The sequence below is a fragment of the Cydia strobilella genome, chromosome 25, assembly GCF_947568885.1.
Source record: "Cydia strobilella chromosome 25, ilCydStro3.1, whole genome shotgun sequence".
Classification (NCBI taxonomy): domain Eukaryota; kingdom Metazoa; phylum Arthropoda; class Insecta; order Lepidoptera; family Tortricidae; genus Cydia; species Cydia strobilella.
The window spans coordinates 531,125-554,769 of NC_086065.1; the positions used below are offsets into that span (position 1 = coordinate 531,125).

The 23,645-nt window shown below is 36.7% G+C and overlaps 1 protein-coding gene and 2 non-coding genes across 4 annotated transcripts in view; all 3 read left to right on the forward strand.

Moving 5' to 3' along the window:
* LOC134752943 (glutamate decarboxylase) overlaps positions 1-23,645 on the forward strand; it is a 78,398-nt gene that overhangs the window by 41,988 nt on the left and 12,765 nt on the right. For both annotated transcript variants that reach the window (XM_063688721.1, XM_063688722.1), the window contains one exon: positions 13,639-13,717. In XM_063688721.1, coding sequence (XP_063544791.1) covers positions 13,639-13,717 — 79 coding nt within the window. The remainder of the gene's footprint in view (positions 1-13,638; positions 13,718-23,645) is intronic.
* Trnay-aua (transfer RNA tyrosine (anticodon AUA)) lies at positions 20,111-20,183 on the forward strand. The gene has a single exon. It is a non-coding gene; the product is annotated as a tRNA-Tyr (tRNA).
* Positions 20,473-20,547, forward strand: Trnai-gau (transfer RNA isoleucine (anticodon GAU)). Its single transcript has one exon. It is a non-coding gene; the product is annotated as a tRNA-Ile (tRNA).

Sequence of the window (23,645 nt, forward strand, 5' to 3'; positions counted from 1 at the left end):
CTGGCAGTGAATGTATTGAACAACCTGCCTTCATAGTTGGGTACAATCACTGCAAGTCAAATTAAAACTTTATAGGCGAATACAAACACTACAACGACCGGCATGACATCGGTCTGGCCTAGTTGGCAGTGACCCTGCCTGTGAAGCCGATGGTTCTGGGTTCGAATCCCGGTAAGGGCATTTATTTGTGTGATGAACATAAATATTTGTTCCTGAGTCATGGGTGTTTTCTATGTATATAAGTATGTATTTATCTATATAAGTATGTATATGGTCGCCTAGCACCCATAGTACAAGCTTTGCTTAGTTTGGGGCAAGGTTGATCTTTGTAAGATGTCCCCTAATATTTATTTTATTTTATTTACAATACGGCACAAAATTCACTCGCTACTCGCTACGTCGTAGCACTTCGTAGCACAGCTGTGTTGGAAGTTGGAAATATTGAGCTCAATTCTAAAATGAAATTTTATTAGGGTTCCGTACCCAAAGGGTTTAAACGTTTACGAGATCCTATTACTAAGACTCCGCTGTCCGTCTGTCTGTCATCAGGCTGTATCTCATGAACCGTGATAGCTAGACAGTTGAAATTTTAACAGATGATGTATTTCTGTTGCCGCTATAACAACAAATACTAAAAACAAAATAAAATAAATATTTAAGTGGGGCTCCCATACAACAAACGTGATTTTTTTGCCGTTTTTTGAATAATGGTACGGAACTGTTCGTGCGCGAGTCGGTTTTTACACTTTTGGTACAGGTTTTGATACGACCATGGCAAGCGTCGTAGTGATTGGCGTGCATCTCACGCACGACTTTAGGATGACTCACGTTAGACCGGGCCGTGTCCGGGCCGGTGCTTCCGGCGCTTCGTTTTCTATGGAAGGCATCACGTGATCACCTGTCATGTCATGTCATAGAAAAGTAAGCGCCGGAAACTCCGGCCCGGACTCGGCCCGGTCTAACGTGAGTCATCCTTTTCGCGGGATTTCGCTTGCACCAATCATCAGATATACATATCTTTTTTGGTAAAATAAAATACAAAACACTGATTTAAACTTTCACGATTTTTACTCATTACTATTTACAACAACGGGACTTAATCGCGTAAAATAAGTTTTAAATTTACCTCCACGACCACAAGACCACGACCACGGGGACAACGCCGTCCTCGAAACGTCGGAGGTAAATTTAAAACTTATTTTACGCGATTAAGTCCCGTCGTTGTAAATAATAATAATTACAATACATTTTACAAGTCACTCAATTCTTAAAATAAAAATAAAAATAAAATTATCATAGTGAGCGATCTTCATGATCGTATAAATCTAAATCGGACTCAACGTTAATCAAATAATAATACTACTTACTCAGATTCGTTTAACAACTACACAAAAAAATTTGATGGGTCTTAAAAACAACGAAAAGGGTATCATACAAAGTATACGTTTAATCAAAGATAGATATAACTCCGTAATAGATGGATACAGTCTAAGGAAAAAACGTGCCTCGAAAATCAAGAAGATTTGATTCTCGTTCAGAGGGCGCTACTAGTTTTGGCCAACTGTTGTATAGATGGCGTTGACGGTTTCGTTTGTTATTTAACAATTTTAACGCATATCAGTGACAGAACATAGGTCAAAATCGTAAAAATAATTAATGCAAATAAAAAAATCATTTATCTATATTTAAATACATTTTATCGTATTTTTATAAATCTTCATTTTTAGTTTTAAACTGTGTCGACAGATGGCAGTGAATTTACTGGGGTTACAAAATTTACTATGACAGTACCGCTCTAGTATAAGTTACTCTATGGTTTAAGTTTATGATTTAAATATAATAGGTATACTATAATTAGTATTTAATTTGTAAATAGTACATGATCAAACGAACTTCAAAGTGAAGTTCGATCAGTATTATATGAGTAAGCTTCATTCGAAGATATAAAAACCAGGTAGTCCTTTAACCTACTAGGCAACTCATCGCATGTTTAAAGTAGGTAGCAAAAACTTTAACTCAAACAGGTCTATCCCTACTTTTCACCTAGCCTTGATGGAGCGCGCGGCTTGCCGCCATTGCTCATTATTTTTAGACTTTACTTTCTAAAGCAAAACTTTATTTCCGGGTATAGGGGAGGGAGGGTAGTTATATCTTCGAATGAAGCTTACTCATATAATACTGATCGAACTTCACTTTGAAGTTCGTTTGATCATGTATTATATTTCTCAAGCTTCATTCTTCAGATATAAAAACCAGGTAGATGTTAAGAGTTGAAAGTTTTGCTGCATTCTTTCCCATTATCAATATTATCATAGCATATTTATTTCTGAAAACATATTTGTAGGAATAATTATCTACCATGTACATATGTGTATGTTATACACAAGTTTACTGTTCCAATTGAGTTATATAAGGCATTGTTAAGAGGCACGGGAAAGTTTAGCAATGCAGGTTCAAAAAGGTATACATATATTAGGTATAGCCAGGTTGTGTATATATATATATATATATACTTTTACGTATTAGGATATTTAAACAAAATCTAATTTGTTCTTCATAAAACCTAATTGACTAAGATTCCATACAATTTGTGGTCAACTTTGCATTAAGTTTAATTCGATTTGAAAAAGTTTAATACGAGTAAACTCATAAGACATATGTCCTTTTGTGAAATGTATTAAAATTCACTAGCAGTGCTTGTCCGCGATACGGAATTTTTGAAGGCTCAGAACAGTACACTATTGATGACAAGATTCAGGCTCGTCTAAGTGTAATTATCTACGAAGATAAGACTTAATTTAGTCTAACGATACAACCCAGCGTTACCTCCATACCGGGTGGGATACGCTGTGGCTGTGATGTCTTTCCCCGCGTCTCGACGCTTATGACGCGTAGGCCGTGTGATGTCTGTCTAACGACGACTCATCCTGTTTACGATGATCTCTGAGCAGACGACGACAATGAGAAAATTCAGTTATTAGGCGTGTGCACGCGCAAATCGGCTTACAGCAGCTCCTGATCAACGAATAGTGACACGACGTGCAATGGACAAAGACTCACGCGGCTTAGCGCGTTTCCGAGAGCTTCAACTTAACAAAAAACATGTATTTGCTCGAAACATGTCTAACGTCGTTTTTAAGTCCTTTGATTTACCCAAGAAGAATTATATTTTGATTTTTATCAAATTAAAAAATCCACCACATTCCTGAAATCTAAAAAATATATGAATGTGCATAAATTATGCTTTCTGTTCAGTTATTAAGCATAAAGCATGTCATATGTGTGGCATCACCAAAGGTATTCTAAACAAAAATAATTTATAAGACTAGCAGTCTACTCAGCTTTCGAAGTAATCTTTCAAATAAGATTGTAATTTACTCAAACTCAAATGTTTATTATTGCGCTCATATTACATATAATGAATGGGCCAAGGTCCATTAATGGTAACAGAATATTTATTTATCATTTAATTATATAAACGTACCTAATGTACATATATTCGAGCTATTAAAATGCATAATAATATCCAGTTAAACCTGAGTAGGTAAAATCAGCGTTTAACAAACATCATTAGGAATTAATTTAGTATACATTTATAAATGGCTGCATGTGACGAGTACCTTTAAATAGAATATATAAATGATATGAACCTTTTTTATTTTATATAAATTACTATTATTGACCGCAAGGCGCGATTGACCATATTTTCACAAATATTGGTGTAGCGGCTTCTATTCTCGCAGCGCGAACGGGACAGCACAGCAATCAACCACGCAATCAATGAAATGAAATGAATCAATCTACAGAAATTCAGATATTAAGCATCAAATCTAAAAACTTATGCCCTCCATTCAAGTATTCGCTCTGCAAGGAACGAAAGACTGTGCGACGTAATGTTGTATATTTATAAAATGTAAACATTAAAGCCGAAATAATAAAAATAAAAAAATTGCCTTTGCTGTATTGCTACTATGGTTGTATTGAGAGTTCAGAAAACAAATTTTATATTAAGTGGATTCATCTTAATATTTTAATCCATGACTTGTGTCATGAATGTGCATGTATTGCAAGTGGTGGGTCCCCACCAACTACAGTTACTAAACTTATAATATCAAGGTACATATATTTTAAACTTGGCAAAACGTATTGCATGGTACCATCGTATTGATGATGGCTGAAAGAGTATCGCGACCGACACACGAGAGTTGAACCATAGGTGCATTCGTCATTTATTGATTTTTACGGTTTCTATTAGCTTCTTAATTATGTATTTATATTTTCATGTGCATAATCTGAGGGTGATCCTTTAAAAGATAATCGGAAGGTAATCGTTTTGCAGTTTTGATACAGGTTAATAGGTATTTACCTAGTTACCCATTATTTACGACCATAAAAAAAAATATTAAATATCTGTGAGAGATGCGAACAAATATATTCGTGCGTGTATTTAGCCAAATTGTACCGAAACCGCTTTATCATTAACTCAGTTAGATGGTACTCTAATGGTCACTTTGTCAGGCTTCGGCATGAACTTGTATTTATGAAGAAATAAGCGTAAAACGTGTTTGCGTTTGTTTCTTAGCTTCAGTTGTAAGTTTAGTTTTTTGCATGCCAGATGCTGGTGAAATATGTGTTACTTATGTATAATATTGTCTGACCACCTTTTGTACCATATTTCATGCAAAATAAAGTTATTTTCTTTCTTTCTTTCTTTCATATTCAGTACTCACAAATTGTTTCATTGGGTTTATTAGATAGATAATGATGAATAAACCCATTTTCCTGTAATTCAATTCAGTTAGGTGTCTTTGTTACAATTGGATGATTCAAATTATTTAATTATTCAATATCACTTAAAAAAGTAAAATCATATTTTTAAACAGACACAAGGTACTTAGGTACTGACATCGCCTATGACTTTAAGCGATCACGGTATTATAAATATATTTATATTTTTATGTATCCCATAACAATATTGGCGTACGTATCCCGATAATTTGTATGGTTATATGCATATATAAACATTCAAAAATCGTCACCAAAATATATGCATTGTGCAGGGTATTACCACTTAGTTTATTCCATTTCATTTGTGGTAAAAGAGATTTTATCCAGCGTAAGTTTAGGAATTTCGATCAGATTCACATCACGTGACGTGATGAAGGTACACCTATTTAGCAATTCCCACTTTTAGAGACAAGTTATACTTATGTGGGTAATATAAAACCAATATAGGTACTATTGTATTGTTTCAATTATAAATTTACGAGGTAGTCTCGTGTTTATTCAAATTCAACCTCTGGGCGGATAAAAGTACCGTACTATGGGTTAGGTGTGAGTAAAATTTATTCTGTCACATATAATTGGATATTAAAAATCCAAATATATTTTATATGTAAGGATTTATTTTAAAAGGCAATGTAGTCTTGTGCCGAACATTTCGGCAGCTAGACCGACGTGTCTCTGACACGCACAAATCAAAACTAAACCGCGGAGCGCTGGTGAAAAAATTTAAAAGGAATATTTTTAATCGAATTAAGACTTAAGGGTAGACTTCGAATGTTTTTCAAAATAAAACCCGTAAGGTTTTAGATTACATAAATAGGCCTACATGAATAAAGTATATTTGAACTCAAAAGATAATTTTTTATTGCACATAGAAAAACTTGAACTTGGTGTTTTAAAATGTGCGTGGTTTTGATCGAGAGCTGCTATAGATTTATTAAATTGTGTTATGCATTGCTATCGTGTTGACTCACGGCCAACCCCAAGCAAGTTCTATCTTCGTGACGACTCTAGGCCGCCCCCCAGGTTTATAGTTAACAGTCGTGGACTCACGGCCCGCGCGGTACTAAGTAAATGCAAGGTATTAGATCACAAAGTGTAAGTTTTTTACAAAAATAGTTAAAATAGTTACACTTAAGTAAGTATCTGATTTTTCTTCAGGATCTGAAGAATCTATTATCACTCGGCAATTTTACTCGAGTTTCTTCTGTTGGGCCATCTAAAACCAAATAAAAAGAAAGCCTCCCTCGTCTCTTTAACACAACACAATATGATTATTTAGGGCCCTTTGTTTCGTTGCGCGCTGTCCGATCTTAATTAAACCTTTGGTTGGTTCACGACCAACCCCCGGGCGCAATCGGTGTTCGAAGTACGAACAAACTTTCCATCGTGTTGGTTCACGACCAACCCCCAAGATCATTTTTTCCTTCGTGTTGATTCACGACCAACCCCCAGGATGATTTATTCCTTCGTGTTGATTCACGACCAACCCCCAGGATGATTTATTCCTTCGTGTTAGTTCTCGACTAACCTCCAGGATCATGAACAATTTTAATAACAAATATGTTTTATATTGCACAACGAATACGAAACGAATAATCCCACAGCTTACATCTCGTATTCTCGTATAAATCGTATAATGACTGCACTAAGTGCACTACGTATAGGCATTTTAAACGACTTTGAAACAAAATTATGATTTTACGTGCGTTCGTTGCCTCGCAAGAATAAAGAATGAGCAATGGCGGCAAGCCGCGCGCTCCATCAAGGCTAGGTGAAAAGTAGGGATAGACCTGTTTGAGTTAAAGTTTTTGCTACCTACTTTAAACATGCGATGAGTTGCCTAGTAGGTTAAAGGACTACCTGGTTTTTATATCTGAAGAATGAAGCTTGAGAAATATAATAGGTAGTGATATCGTTTAATTATTTTCAAATACAGTACAAAGCCTGCACCAACAAACGTCTCTTTTTGGCCCAGTGGTTGACTGGTAGAGAATGCCGTAAGGCATTAAGTCCACCATTTGTACTTATTTTATGTGCAATAAAGTATAAATAAATAAAAACATAGCTTTTTAGGGTTCCGTACCCAAAGGGTAAAAACGGGACCCTATTACTAAGACTCCGCTGTCCGTCTGTCCGTCTGTCACCAGGCTGTATCTCATGAACCGTGATAGCTAGACAGTTGAAATTTTCACAGATACAACAAATAAACAAATACCAAACAAATACCAAAGATAGATATAACTCCGTAATAGATGGACACAGTCTAAGGAAAAAACGTGCCTCGAAAATCAAGAAAATTTGATTCTCGATCAGATGGCGCCACTAGCTTTGGCCTACTCTCGTATAGAGGGCGTTGACGGTTTCGTTTGTTATTTATAATTTTAACGCATATCAGTGAAAGAACATGGGTTCAAAATCATATAAAAATAATTAATGCAAATAAAAAAATCATTTATCCACATTTAAATACATTTTATCGTATTTTTATAAATCTTCATTTTTAGTTTTAAAGTGTGTCGACAGATGGCAGTAAATTTACAGTGGTTACAAAATTTACTATACTACGCTCTAGTATAAGTTACTCTATGCTATTACTAAGACTCCGCTGTGCGTCTGTCACCAGGCTGTATCTCATGAACCGTAATAGCTAGACAGTTGAAATTTTCACAGATGATGTATTTTTGTTGCCGCTATAACAACAAATACTAAAAACAGAATAATATAAATATTTAAATGGGGCTCCCATACAACAAACGTGATTTTTTTGCTGTTTTATTCCGTGATGGTACGGAACCCTTCGTGCGCGGTTGGCCGGTTTTTTTATAGCGCTCTTCTCCTATAAAAGGCCCCGCTGTGCAAACATTCGAGAATATGTTTAAAGTTAAGTGAAACCCCCGGAGGGCCCTCGGCATTCATTAAAGACCTATTATGTAAAAAACAAAGCCCGGTTCTCATCAATCACGCCGAGCTCACACCATAGCGTAATATTTAATATTATTGACGACCGGTCTGGCCTAGTGGGTAGTGACCCTGCCTGTGAAGCCGATGGTCCTGGGTTCGAATCCCGGTAAGGGCATTTATTTGTGTGATGAGCACAGATATTTGTTCCTGAGTCATGGGTGTTTTCTATGTATTTAAGTATTTATATATTATATATATCGTTGTCTGAGTACCCATAACACAAGCCTCCTTGGGCTTACCGTGGGACTTAGTCAATCTGTGTAAGAATGTCCTGTAATATTTATTTATTTATTTATTGCACGATGATTATTTAAGAAATTGAAAACTTTGACCAATGTATTTTATCAATCATATTTAATTGTATATAACTGTCGTATTTCAAATGTACCTGTGTGACCTGTAAAATATTTTTTACCAATAAATAAACTGAACTGAACTGAATTAGCTTTTGCCCGCGACTTCGTCTGCGCGGACTTAGTAACAGCAGCTAAAGTATAGCGCCTGGAAAATTTTTCATAGCAATTATTCAATTTGAGCATATTATGCACACAAATTAGCAGACACTTCATTAATTATCTCAATTCCACCCCGCTTTTTACTTTCTTAAGGGATGATTTTCGGAATAAAAACTATCCTATGTCCTTCTCAGGGACTCAACCTATCTCTATGCCAAGTTTCATCTAAATCGATTCAGCGATTTAAGCGTGAAGAGGGAACACACAGACAGACAGACAGACAGACTTTCGCATTTATAATATTAGTATGGATTATTAAAATTAGTGCAAAAAAATACGGTGGTCCATTTTTTAAATCAGTGCGGATTTTTTTTGGAGTTCGCTATCCATTCAGACTTGCCGTGAATTGGGAGAGTATTTTCTTATGTACAATAATGCTTTGCTTCAAAGAGCGAAGCGTATCACTGTGCCGTGACCCTTTTGTCCTGCTGCAACGCACACAGTTTGTACATAATTTTACACCATTTCTGTCTCATTTTGAGGGTTCCGTACCCATAGGGTAAAAACGGGACCCTATTACTAAGACTCCGCTGTCTGTCTGTCTGTCACCAGGCTGTATCTCATGAACCGTGATAGCTAGACAGTTGAAATTTTCACAGATGATGTATAGGTATTTCTGTTGCCGCTATAACAACAAATACTAAAAAGTACGGAACCCTCGGTGCGTGAGTCCGACTCGCACTTGGCCGGTTTTTTATTATGGTATTTTCGTCATAATTTTATTTCTTTGCTAGTGAAAGTAATAATTATTTTGTTTTTTTTCTGATGTCTTTGTAAATTTATAATGTGTGTAATGGCAGCTGCCAAATACATTATTTATTTATCTATATCAGAATGTCATTCTAAACGACGTCATTCATGTGTTTCGCGCACGAGCGAGAGAGAGCGAGACGCACGATAACTAAATGACATCATTCAAATATCATTCTGATGTCAGTGTACGACTGTACGTTCGAATTGGCCTGTCAGACTAGTTTTGATTCCTCTTGGTTGTTAAGTAACGGTGTGACAGACACCCTAAGCTTCACGCAGGGTTGGTCCCGTCTGAGTCAACACAGATAGAACTGTTCAACCCTACTGGCACCTCGCAATACGTACACGTTCAAACAAACAAGTTTCCATATGAAGGAGTTTGTTTGTTTGTTTGTTTGTACTTTTGACATGAAATAATTATTTAGAATAACAATATTGTGACATTTGTGACATCCTTTTAATTCTAAGCAATTCTATTTTATTTTAAATTTTATTTATTTATTCATATATTCATTATTTTAATAAATTTAAATTTCATTATACAGGGTGAATACTAAGTCGTGAACAGAAATATGTGTTTTTTACTGTTTAACTTTAGTTTAAACATGTGGACGTGACAACAGGCAAAAATATGTAAACGTTGTTTTTTAATTCGTTAATAGTGATCTCATTGCCAAAGGTATTGTTTCAATTATATATATATAATTTTTTGTTTAACTTTAATGTGTGTACTTACTAACATGTAACTGTAATGATAATTATGATGATACTAACAATGTTTTATGGAATTATTAGTTTTCCGAAATAAAGATATTGTATTTTTTATTTTATTTATTACATATATCAAAAATATTATCATTCCGTCTAAGCTAATATTGCACCTACTTGAAGCGAACAAAGTAAGACAGTGTCATTACTAGTGACTCTGTGAGACTTCGCGTTAAGCTTAGAAAATGTAAAAATGAAATACTTAGTTCGTTGAGTCATTATCAGAGTGAACTCACGACGATCTTAAGCGCCATAGACGCTATTGGCGCTTAAGTTCTTTATGTCCAATTCCTCATTTAGAACATTTTCCAAAAAATCTAACTATTTATTCATAGAATCTGGTCACAAAATATCGGTTAAGAATTGCGACCTATAGAGGAGAACATCCGGATATACGAAGGCAAAATGTCCGACTTAAAACGAAGACCTTCAATAAACGCCATATTTTCATAAATAAAACTATATTTCCATAAATATTGCAAATATAAATAATGCACTATGTCAATGCAAATGGAATGCAGAGTTAGCTTAGTCTGACTCTGTCACCTAGTAGTTGTACTTTACAAATTACTAGTTTCTGCCCGCGAATAAAATACGTAAAATAACAATTTCAATTTAAAAAAATCCTATGTCCTTCCCATGAACGCAAGTACTTTGGAATTACTTACTTACTTATTTTAATTTCTTTATTTTTCAATAATGGATATGAATGTCAAAATAAGACATTTGCACAAAAAAATCACAACATAAAAACTGCCATAAGGAAGCTCTGACAGGTTTTTCGTATAAAGATACAAGCAATTTTCGTCCTTATGGTAAGCGACAATGTGGTACCTTTTGCTTGAAAACGTCACAAATTACAAACATAGCCAATAAAGACGTAGATACTCTGGTGTCCCAAATACCTATCTACTTACTTTGCTTGGTTAATCCAAGGATTTTTCTTAAGAAATATGACGCAAAAACCACAAAATTTGACGACCGGTCTGGCCTAGTGGGTAGTGACCCTGCCTGTGAAGCCGATGGTTCTGGGTTCGTATCTTGGTAAGGGCATTTATTTGTGTGATGAGCACAGTTATTTGTTCCTGAGTCATGGGTGTTTTCTATGTATTTATATTATATATATATATATATCGTTGTCTGAGTACTCATAACACAAGCCTCCTTGGACTTACCGTGGGACTTAGTCAATCTGTGTAAGAATGTCCTATAATATTTATTTATTTAAAAAACGGCAAAATTGCTGCATCGGTCTGAAACATCACTAAATATTTATTTTGTTTAAAAAATCTGTACATCTACGCAGAATGGGAATTGATCGAGCATCAAGCCCACTAACAATAACTCGCCATAATCCAAGTCAACAATGAATTATCTCGCCACCACCCTGAGGGTGCATATCAATGGCGGAAGGGTGTCAATTGATTCTTAATAGAACTTTAGATTTCACATTTTTTTGTATGTAACGTGCCTAAAATTCTACTTAAAAAATAGCAATTATTTGTTAAAATTTCAAATTGACTTGTCATTGTCTTAATACGACCAAGGAGTGCATCTCACGCGCACCAATAAGCGCAAATGATCATTACGTAAACTTAGATTTTATAGTAGTATTTAATTTAATTGATAACCTGTTTTAATTTAATTTATAACCTATTTTAATTTAATTGTAATTTTTAATTTGTATTATTGTGGACCATTGTTATCTGGAGTTAAATAAATGATTATGATTATAGTACATTGTGCAACATGGGGCGTAAGTTAAATATTGCAAACGAGAGTATAGTTACATCTCGACGGCTTGCCGGAGCGATTTATAGACTCGAGCTTGCAATATTATTACGCCCCGAGTTACACACAATGTTTTTCATCACACTTGCGATACAAAAATGAAGTATCTTCAATACGATACAAAAATGAAGTAATATAAATCTTCATAACTCCCTAGGCAGCTTTTTCTATAGTTCCCGCTAAGCCTGCGTGCAATTCCACATTTACTGAGCGAGTGTGATGAAAAATATTGAATCCTTCCAAAATGGTACATTTTTGTGGAAGTTCCCATAATTAACAAACAAATATCACAAACTTGTGAAAATGTTATACGACACATTTTTGAGAACATCTTTACCTTATTACGAGTTGCATAAGGTGGAATCGAACCCACAACTCGCCTAAATCCGAGTCAACATTGAATTATCTCACCACCGCCCCGGGGTGCATATCAATGCCGGAAGGGTGCCAATTGATTCCTGATTGTGAACGGATTGTGGCATATGCCCTTTATGTAGTTTAAGATATTCACAGGAAAACCTTTGCCAGTGTGAAAATCGGAGAAAAGTAATAATAATAATATATTTATTGCTTTCACATTGGTAAAATTACAGATGTTCTTAATCGATAATGTATCACAACATGACACCCTGTAAGGGTATTGCAATTTTATCTATCTACTCTAAACTAATACATATGTAAATTAAACACAGAGATAACATTACACAAAAGTAATACCTACCTAAGCTATGTATTACTTATATGTCTATTTATGGTATTTATTACAATCAAAATATTCTTGTATAGAATAAAAACAATTACTCGTTAAATAATTTTTCAAGCAGTTAACAAATTTATCATATTTTTGCTCTCCCGCTATTTCCTTTGGGAGACTATTGAAAATTCTTATCAAGTTCTTTTGAATGAGAATGAGACTATTGAAAATTCTTATTAAATTCTTATTAAGTAAATTAATCAAGAATTGCAACATACAATACAAATATACAATGATACAACGTGCCGCGTGCCGCGTGCCTCATTATACATATTGTTGTACAAATGAAGGGTGCTATTTTTATGCATTTTAGCATTTTACTTATATAAACTGTTATCCTATTAATTACCTACTTCAGGACATTATTTTAATATTTAAGTATACTACTATATAAAAAAAATAATAATAAATAAATAAACGTTTATTCAAAGATCTTACTTACAACTAAATACATATTTTCTTCTGCCAAACCACACAGTGGTTTGTTGGCAGACGAGGCTCCTTTGCGTTTGTGTTAGCTGTTGATATGCAACTTAACTTTATCTTAAACCTAAACTTACCTACTTAACCCTTTACTGCATGCGCATATAGTTGTAGACACATTTTCACTTTCTCGAAAATACTTTGATCTCAAAGACTTCTTAGTATTTAAAAATGTGTCCATAGAGCAGTGTGGTAATCAACGAGTTTGGGATATAAATAAATATTATAGGACATTCTTACACAGATTAACTAAGTCCCACGGTAAGCCCAAGGAGGCTTGTGTTATGGGTACTCAGACAACGATATATATAATATATAAATACTTAAATACATAGAAAACACTCATGACTCGGAAACAAATATCTGTGCTCATCACACAAATAAATGCCCTTACCGGGATTCGAACCCAGGACCATCGGCTTCACAGGCAGGGTCACTACCCACTAGGGGGGACGACGCGGTGGAATGGTCTGCGACCCCGTGGCGTCTCCCAACAACGGTAGAGCGGGCAACGCCGCAGGGCATGTTAGTGGGTATTCTCTTCCCCTCCCTCTGCCTAGCAGAGGGAGTTACGGGAGGAGCGAGTCCCACATACCACCCCCCAATGGGCTTCCCCAGCCCGGGGGTGAGATGCGTAAATGCATTTACCCCTGCGTCAAAAAAAAAGGGTCACTAACCACTAGTTCAGACCGGTCGTCAAACCACCATATCTTTATTAACTTTAAAAAAAATCAAGAAGATCATGTTACCTCATAGTTATGTTCTAGGTGTTCCTTCAGTGTTAATTGTTGTCAGCTTGTTGATAATTGTTTGTGTTGTTGGCAGGGCTGACTCCGTGACCTGGAACCCACACAAGCTGATGGGCACCCTGCTGCAGTGCTCCACCGTACACTTCAAGATCCCCGTAAGTTCCATTAATTATTACCAGACCCTATATCCCTTACCAGGTTTCAAATCTGGGACCTCCAGCTTCATAGGATGCGAAAATCATCAAAGTTCTGATTGAAACTATGTAATATTATAGTATTAAGTTACGTGCTCAATTTGCAGTGCCCTTACAGGGTTCATAGCTAGATCACCATTTTAATGTAAGACCTTATTGTACCTATGAAAGCAATAAATTACTGATTACTGATTTTCACATAATATTATTCACAAAAATGGTATTTGATCGCTTATAATAAAGCCCGAAGATAGAGGTCTTACTCCGTGACTACGAAGGCAATGTTCCTCAAAATAAAAGAGAGCCTTTACGAGCTTGGTGTACTGAAAAAAACCCGGCCAAGTGCGAGTCGGACTCGCGCACCGAGGGCTACGTACTTTTTATTATTTGTCGTTATAGCGGCAATAGAAATACATCATCTGTGAAAATTTCAACTGTTTAGCTATCACGGTTAATGAGATACAGCCTGGTGACAGACAGACAGACGGACGGCAGACGGACAGCGGAGTCTTAGTAATAGGGTCCCGTTTTTACCCTTTGGGTACGGAACCCTAAAAAATATTCAAATCTTATTATTTCTAATCGACGTGCTAGGAATTTGTGCATTTCGATGTTCGTGTTATCGATAAAATGATACCTTAATAAAAGTAAATTTCAGGTAGTTAAGTAACTTTCAAGTAAGTAAGTAGCTAGGTACTGAACTAGTATCGGTGACTACATAGGTATTCTACAAATCTGTCAACTTCAAACACAATTAGTTATTAATTACTATAGCAAAGTAAATCCTGAATTAGCTTCATCACATTAAACACAAATTATTCGCGTCACATCAAACGCAGCAAACCTGCAACTAATGTACCTTTATATTCACTAAAACACACAAAAACCAACTTTAATACAACCAAAGAAGCTCCAACGAGAACGCAAATGAGTATAATAAAACAAATGATATTCTAAATGAAAAGCAACCTTAAGCGGGTTATAAAAACTCCAAAACCATTTGGCTGTAACAGCTGCAAATTCTTTAAAAGAAATTGAGCTTTGTGGTAAAGTGGTAAGGTTGAGTTTTAGTTGTGTGGGGAGAGAAGGGTGAATTGGCAACATATGTTTGCAAGTGTCGGCGGAATTTCATTAAATGTAGCCATTAGGGAGGGGAGTGTCGATAAAATGTTTATCGATACGAGTTGGCGTAAAAAGTTAATTTGTTTTTCCTATTTAGTATCCTGAATATATCTGATTCTCACCTTACACTGTGGTGTGTGGCAAACCTGAATGCCTATTTAATGGGCTGACAATAAATACCTTGACTGTTCTTTTCGAACGCGATTAAAACAGAACAACTGTGGGCCAGTTAGTCGGCGACCGGATTAGATATCAGAACATTGACGATTTAAATAAAGACATAAAACTAATCGAATAAGATTTTAAAGCCCCCTCCACACTCGTGCGCGAATCGCGGCGCGAAGCCGCGAACGCGAGTGTGGAGTCTAGGTCGCTAATCTGCTAAGTCGACTACACACTCGCGTTCGCTGCTTCGCGCCGCGTAGTCTGGAGCGGGCTTTAGACTTCACTTCAGAACTATTTCGTCCAATGTTGTACTGAAAATATGATGAATATTAAGATAAACAAACATCAATCTTACAGTCAGCAATAGAAAGATAGTGACGGCCTGACGGCTGAAGTGGCCAAATATATTTTAACACGTCTTTATTTTTGTGTAAATAAATGTGTGTTACGATATATTTGGCCAATTTGGCCGTCACCAATTTTAAGGCCGACTGTACTTAAAACAATAGTTTCTTTTAAAAACAATTTTAATTGTTCTGAATTTTTATTGACATCACTTGCAGTTACTCTTTCATTCATTAGTGCCTTACTTACTTACTTACTTCACTGGCTCAGTGACCCAAACAGGATCTTGGCTTCCGACACAAGAGAGCGCCACTCTGTCCTATTCTGCGCCACTTCACGCCAGTTGGGTATTCCGAGGGCGGACAGGTCTTTTAGGGCTTCGTCACTCCAGCGGTATCTGGGACGCCCAGACGGACGCTTTCCGCCCGGATGCCCCACATACGCTCTTCTCACAGCACGATCCTCTCCCATCCTCTCCACGTGACCAAGCCAGCGGAGTCGTGTGGCTTTGATTTCGCCAATTATATTAGGCACCGCAACCAGCTCCTCTAGCTCCCTATTATTCCTGCGCCTCCAAGTTCCATCTTCTCTGATAGGCCCCAGAATCTTTCGCCAGATTTTCCTCTCCGCCACTAAGAGCTTGTTCTTTTTTGAGTCAGCGTCCAAGCTTCATTAGTGCCTAATTGTTTAATATGGAATTATTATGAATGCGCTCGAAATGCTAAAATCTTTAAATTCCGAATAGGCACGGTACGGTTCGAGCTCTTTAGTCCTTCCTGTTAAAACTAAATGAGCTCACCTAAATGTTTAATTACAACTTTATCGATAAAACCATTTCCCCACCCTACCTACTTCATAACTCGAGGGGGCGGGGTTGCAAGAATTTATTATTTGGCATACTGCGGGCTTAGCACGGTTATTGTCATATTGCGCGTGAAATGGTTATTATCATATTGCGCGTGATAGGACTGCTGTCTTCTAACGTTATCGTAAAAAACTGTCATTTTGCGAGCATGGTACCGGGCTACGATAACAATATCCCGTCGATAATGCAAGTAATCGACAATCTTTTTTTTTTTCCTTTTCTTGATGGACTTGAGGGCGGTGTTGCCCGTAGCCAATGTCACGTAAAAGGGTAGGAACAAAATAAATGCTCTTAGAGCACGACGCTGTTCGGTGGTTGTTGTAGTTGTCTCGTAAAACCGATAGCTGGATTTTACGAGAAGCACGTGGACTACCGGCCGTTGACTCCAGTTGAGATTAATTCTCCATTCACTGCACACTACCACATTAGATTATTGTATAATAAAGCTATCGATATTACACTTTAAACAATATTAATGAGCAAAAAACAAAGGAATTAATCACGAGGCTACTATCAAGATGGCGTTAGAACCGGAAATCTCTAATCGACAATCATTCGTTAGTGACCACGATTGTCTATGCCTAGAGTTTTTGAAAGATCCATTCAATAGGTGGCCTTATTCAATTGTCGGACATGTGTCAGATGAAGTTTGAACGCGAATAGCTAGATTTATTATTACACTTCGAAATTATAGGCCATAACACACCATCGTACCGCACCGTGACCTTGGAGCAATTCTAGAGGGTCCTTTACGCTCTGGAGTCTAGTTCGCTATTCAGCGAAATCGACTCCACATTCGCGTTCGCGGCTTCGCGCCGCGATTCGCGCACGAGTGTGGAGGGCCCTTAGGAATAGGGACACAAACAGTGTCCCATATTTCCATGTTTTTCTTTTTTTTTCATGGAAATATGGGACACTTGGCAACACTGGCGCACGTGTGCGGCAGTCTGTAAGGTAGGATCGCACCGTTTTGACGGTTCGGTGCGATAGTATGGAAGCCCACGCCAGTACTACCTATTCCTAGAACTGCACCAAGGTCATTGTGCGACGCCCCCATAAGTAAGAGCGAGAAAGAGATATCGCTTTCTCGCTCTTACTTATGGATGCGTCGCACAATGACCTTGGTGCGGTGCGACAGTGTGTTACGACCTGTAAAGGCAAATACGTCAAAACGGTGCGAACCTTACAGACTGCCGCACACGTGCGCCAGTGTTGCCAAGTGTCCCATATTTCCATGAAAAACATTCATTCATTCATACATGACTACGATAACAATATCACGTCGGTAATGAAAAAAGTTATCGACAATCATTCGAAAGTGACCACGATTATCTATGCCTAGAGTGTATGCCAATGGCTGGCCTTATTTAAATTTCGGACGTGTGTCGGACAAAGATTGAACACGAATAGTTAGTTTTATTACTACACTTCCAAATTGAAAAGAGTTTAAATGAGTGACAGTTGAGTGACAGCTTTATACAATTGACTTGCATTATATAGTTTGTCAAAAGGGCCCTCCACACTCATGCGCGAATCGCGGCGCGAAGCCGCGAACGCGAGTTTGGAGTCTAGTTCGCTAATCAGCGAAATCGAATCCACACTTGCGTTCGCGGCTTCACGCCGCGTAGTCTGGAGCGGGCTAAACATGAATCTAGTATAACATGGATCGGTCATGAGGGGTGGGGCGAAATGACCGAACGGGATAGTCTTATGTATCTTTAAGTAGTAGTGACAGAGAGCAATATATTACTTTTTGTCTTTGTCATAGTTTCACTTTTCCACCGCTGCCACAACCGAAATTGTGGCAAACAAATAAGTACGTGACATGTCATGCTTCGTTGCTTGTTTAATTATTGTTGTTTTCTATGAAATTGTGCTTTCTCTTATAAAACATAGTGATGGTTAGCGTTTTGAATTGATAAAATAATGGTGAATTGTTCTGTAATTGGCTGTCATAGCCGCTCTGAGCAAAAATATGAGAACATAACCTTTCACACGTAAGTACGGTATTTTACACCTTCCTCTTAACGCAATATGTGAGAATAACATCGTAAAATTACGTTACACTCAAAGCAATGTAGAATCAAACGATTTCAATAAAAATATCACAATTATTTACGCAAATTAACAAAACATTATTTGTAAAATTATCCGCCCAAATTACGTAGGTTGTTTGTGGTAATCTGTCAGCTACTCAGACGAGTCTGAAGTCAGCCGTTTTTAATCTTCTTCTTAATTTAGCTGCATAACAATCATGTTAGGGATACCAGATGAAGATATCATCATTTTATGGGTAATTTTGACTTAAGTTTTTCGTATTTCTAATTCTAAAAAATAAAATAAACAAATGTTGTGAAGATTAAATGTGGTGTACATTAATTGGTGTGAATAATGTGATTGTGATTTGTGATTTCATAAAATTTTAACTCATAATACATTTTATTTTACGTTTTATTTACTAAACATGTGTAGTTTTGTACCACCTGCGCGAATTATAGGAGGTATTTCATTGTTGATACGCCTAAATAGAACGGCCCATTGACATTTATTCAACAATTTTAATACCGTCAAACTTTGCCTCCAGGGTAATCGCCCCAACGTAATTTTTACCAATATGGTACCCCCACGTTTATGACGTCATCTATGTCTATCCCTTACGGGCGCACGCGGTAGCCCGCATCTATGTAATGCTACTCGTAGAGTCGTAGGTCTATGGGGCTAAAGGACCGTCTCATTTCAAACATAGACATTTCAAACAAGAGAGAGAATCATACTATCTTTGTCTTACACTAGTACTAGCACCCAAAAGAAAAGGATGAGTATAGTTTTTTTTGTTCTTATTTACTGATAAGATTTGCTTGACCAACTATAAGGCCCCATACGCACGAGAGCTTAAAAAGCGTTGCGTGTGGGACGCACCCATAAGTAAGAGCGAGAAAGCGATATCTCTTTCTATAAGCTCTCGTGCGAATGGGTGGGGCCTAACATGCACGGATAATTGTGTTCTCTCAACTTAAAGCACACTCGAGCGCGAATCGCGGCGCGAAGCCGCGAACGCAAGTTAATCTAAAGCGAAATCGACTCACGCTCGCGTTCGCGGCTTCGCACCGCGTAGTCTGTAGCGGGCTTAACGTTTTGACAATTGACAATATTGACATTGACAAGCACGCGTGCGCGTCTGAAGAAAATACAACTGACTAGAAAAAAATATATACTGATTTGGTGTGAAAACTAAAGAAAATGCCACCGATAATGTAAGTTTCTCTAAAGAACAATAATTTATTTATAGAAAAAGTTATAGTTCGTGTAGATTGTTTGACCAATAATCAATAACTGACTTTATCATGAATTTGTTTTTCAGTCGATGACGATGCTTAGGCGCAGAAGAAAATGCTAGCGAAATATATATATATATACTCCCTGTTTAGACACGTGGAAAGAATGAGTGGAAAAAGGCTAACAAAGAGAGTGTATAAGGGAGAGGTAGAAACGGGAGTTGGGAAGGGGCAGACCTCGGCGGACTTTTTCTGATCAGATCGGGGAAATCCTGAAGAAAGACCAGGTAGAGCACCCTAAACCGGCGAGCGTGTATGAGGAACGTTATGAAAGTGAAGGTAGCGAAAGAGGTATGTCAGGATCGTAACAAGTGGAAATCCGTGGTCTCTGCCTACCCCTCCGGGAAATAGGCGTGATTATATGTATGTATGTAAGTTTGTTAAACTATCACTAACTGAACGTGAACTTCCAATATTACTTGGAACTCCGGTGGCCATTTAAGAAGTGTAACACTCTTACGGTAGATATCGCTAGGGTCCCCTAGACCCATATAGTGGGAAGATTTGCTGACTATGGATGAGGTCTTGGTGGCTCAATTGGCAGAGCGCTGGAGTATAGATCCAGAGGCCGTGAGTTCAAGTCTCACCCAAGGCAGTAATTTTTCCACTTTTAAATTTATTCTAAGCTTAATAGCATCGATCGCAGACGTTTCTGCTTGTTAAAAACTACGTAATTATTCATACATTTACTCACACTATAGAAAAAGTGCATAAGGATTCTAACAAATATTAAAAACTTTGAAACCCGTCGACCTCACTCAAAACTTCAAAAACATTTTTTTCTTACCCTGTCTGTACCTATATTCTAGAACCTGGTTTTGTATGCAAGAATCCAAGTTTATTGACACAAAAGACCACCACACTTTGTGCCATAAATTATGTAGGGCTCCGTGGCTCAGTTGGCAGAAGCGATTGGACCGATGTTCCAATGGTCGCAGGTTCGAGTCCTGCCGGAGGTGTAAATTATTCCATTTTTCCTTTAATTTAAAAATCTGGAGTACCGCTCGCATATGTTTCTGCTTAAAAAAAAAGTTAAGTATGGGTATTAGCACATTGTGTGTGTGTGTGTGTGTGTTAAGATCATTTCTTACAGGTAGATGTTGCTAAATACTGAGAAACAAAAAAAATCCCCCTGACTTAAAAACGAGAGCTTTCTAAAAGTGACATTATTTTCTCATAATTTGCCAATGAACCGCCATACTAGCCTGCACCACTATACCTATACAACTCATGACCTCATCTAATCTATTTTGTTTCTGTTTCAGTCATAACATATTAGAGGACACTCAAATTATCGAGGACATGGAAGACTTATTTAGAAAAGGGATAGTCATAAAATTTAGCTATCGAACGAAAGAAGAAAAGTTCTTACATTCCGCCTGGAACAAACCTCTCAGCAAGTGGCATGTCCATGCATTTCGAATAGTCAATAGTCAGTGTTTATTTGTAAAACATATGTAGGTGAATCTATTACAGTGTAAAGGATTTTTTTTACAAACTTAAGTTGCAACGTTGCAATGTATGTGTCAAGTCCTGCAAGATAAATTAGACCACACTTCCCTGTATTCGATTGAGCTAAAACTTCACATACACTCTTTAAGTTGGGTGATAACATAATACATTATATGAGTTGGGTGATAACGCAATATTATGGTACAGTCAGCTGCAGAGAAAAGGCACCCCCTGCATACAAATTTAAATTTGCATGAACGTGGGGTACCTTTTCCCTGCAGTACCATCGAATATCTGATGATAGACGCAGGAAGTGGTCATATAGGAGGTCATAGAAGGAGATAAAATAACGCAACCGAATTTGTGTCTGGATTTGTTAGAATTGTCTTGATAAGTATTAGCATAGAGTTACTTATACTAGAGCGGTACTGTCATATTAAATTTTGTAACCCCAGTAAATTCACTGCCATCTGTCAACATACTTTAAAACTAAAAATGAAGATTTATAAAAATACGATAAAATGTATTTAGATATATAGATAAATGATTTTTTTTATTTGCATTAATTATTTTTATGATTTTGACCCATGTTCTTTTACTGATATGCGTTAAAATTGTTAAATAATAAACGAAACCGTCAACGCCATCTATACGACTGTAGGCCAAAACTAGTAGCGCCCTCTGAACGAGAATCAAATTGTCTTGATTTTCGAGGCACGTTTTTTCCTTAGACTGTATCCATCTATTGGTATTAGTGAGGGCTAACGCGTATGAATTCGCCGCTAGGGGCGCTAGTGTAGATGGTGGTCTTTTCCATAGTTCGAAATGTCAAATGTCACTTGTCACTTTAATGACTGACAACTGTCCTTTAGTGTTTTGGACCACCATCAACAGAGGCGCCAACTGGTGAGCAAAAAAACGATAGTCCTCTTTGCCTGTTAAAAGAATCGGCAATAAAAACTTGTATCAAAAATATCAGTTTTAACAAAATCCTTATTTCATTTCATTTATTTAACATTAAAAGTCATGTGCATTACAGAAGATGTTAGTAAAATGTAGTCAGTACATTGACACCCGGGTAGGGCACATAATGTTAGTACTTGTGAGGTACCTACAGAGGGCTAAAGTTTTTGTGCTCACCAGTTGGCGCCACTGTAGATGTAAATTCTTCTATGCTTATTTTTATAAAATCAATACGTTCTAATATACACAAAGGTATTTTAACGTCTAAATGTGCCATTTTTTCAACTTGTTTAATTTTGCATATATTTTAGTTGGCAGTTTTTATAAACCACTAACATTTATTGAGCTATATCATGTTTACCATGATTAATCAAAGACGAACAAACATTTACCACAATTATGAATAAGGAAGGAGTTAAGTAAATTCCCGATAAAAAAGCTTGAAGCCCCTAAAACTTCTTTGCATTGGACATTTTGAAAGACCTCCATCTACACTCGCGCCCCTAGCGGCGGAATTAAACGCGGTAGCCCTCATTACCTACACTAGAGCGGTACTGTCATAGTAAATCTTGTAACCACAGTAAATTCACTGCCATCTATCGACACACTTTAAAACTAAAAATGAAGATTTATAAAAATACGATAAAATGTATTTAAATATGGATAAATGAGTTTTTTATTTGCATTAATTATTATTATGATTTTGACCCATGTTCTTTCACTGATATGCGTTAAAATTGTTTTAATGACAAACGAAACCGTCAACGCCATCTATACGACAGTAGGCCAAAGCTAGTAGCGCCCTCTGAACGAGAATCAAATTTTCTTGATTTTCGAAGCACTTTTTTTCCTTAGACTGTATTCATCTATTACGAAATTATATATATCTTTGTTACCTACTTATACTTATATTATAATCTATTGCTTGTACCAATTATAATGCCTGCATATCTAATTTAATTTAACATTTTTATAATATGTCAAGAAGCTAATAATTATAACAATAATTTGGAACCCTTTTCAAACTCAAACATATTTATTGCTCATAGTATTACAAATTACAAGAATACAGACCCTGTAAGGGCACAGCAATTTTGTTTTGCTGCAACGCACACAGCAATCCTACGGGTTTTTTTGTTTTGTTTTTATATTTTTCTTTTGTTTCTTTTATATGTGTGTATTGTGGCAAAAGAATAAATGATTTGTCTATCTATCTACATTTACTTAATAGGTTTGTGTAAATAAACTTCGTTTATTTTCTTGGCAATGGTTGTATTATTTACTCATTTATAATATTCTCTCCAGCAGCACAGAGCCGACAATCCGACATTGTTACATATCTGTATCAGAGTTTACATTAGTAAACATAGAAGACTGACAACGCCGCGAGAATTGTCATTGTTGTAAATGGAATTTAAGTTACTTATAGCAAAGACATAATTATGTAACTCCGTATAAGCAAGATAAATAGTATAAGGAAAAAATGTGCCTCGGAAAGCAAGAAAAAGTTATACTCGAATAGATGGCGCCACACCTTTAGCCTATACTCATCTCATCAAGGGGGGGCAATATTTCTCACTTATAAGAAAACTAGTTATAAGAAACATGTACCGTTTGTGCCCAAATAAACTGTTATGTGTTA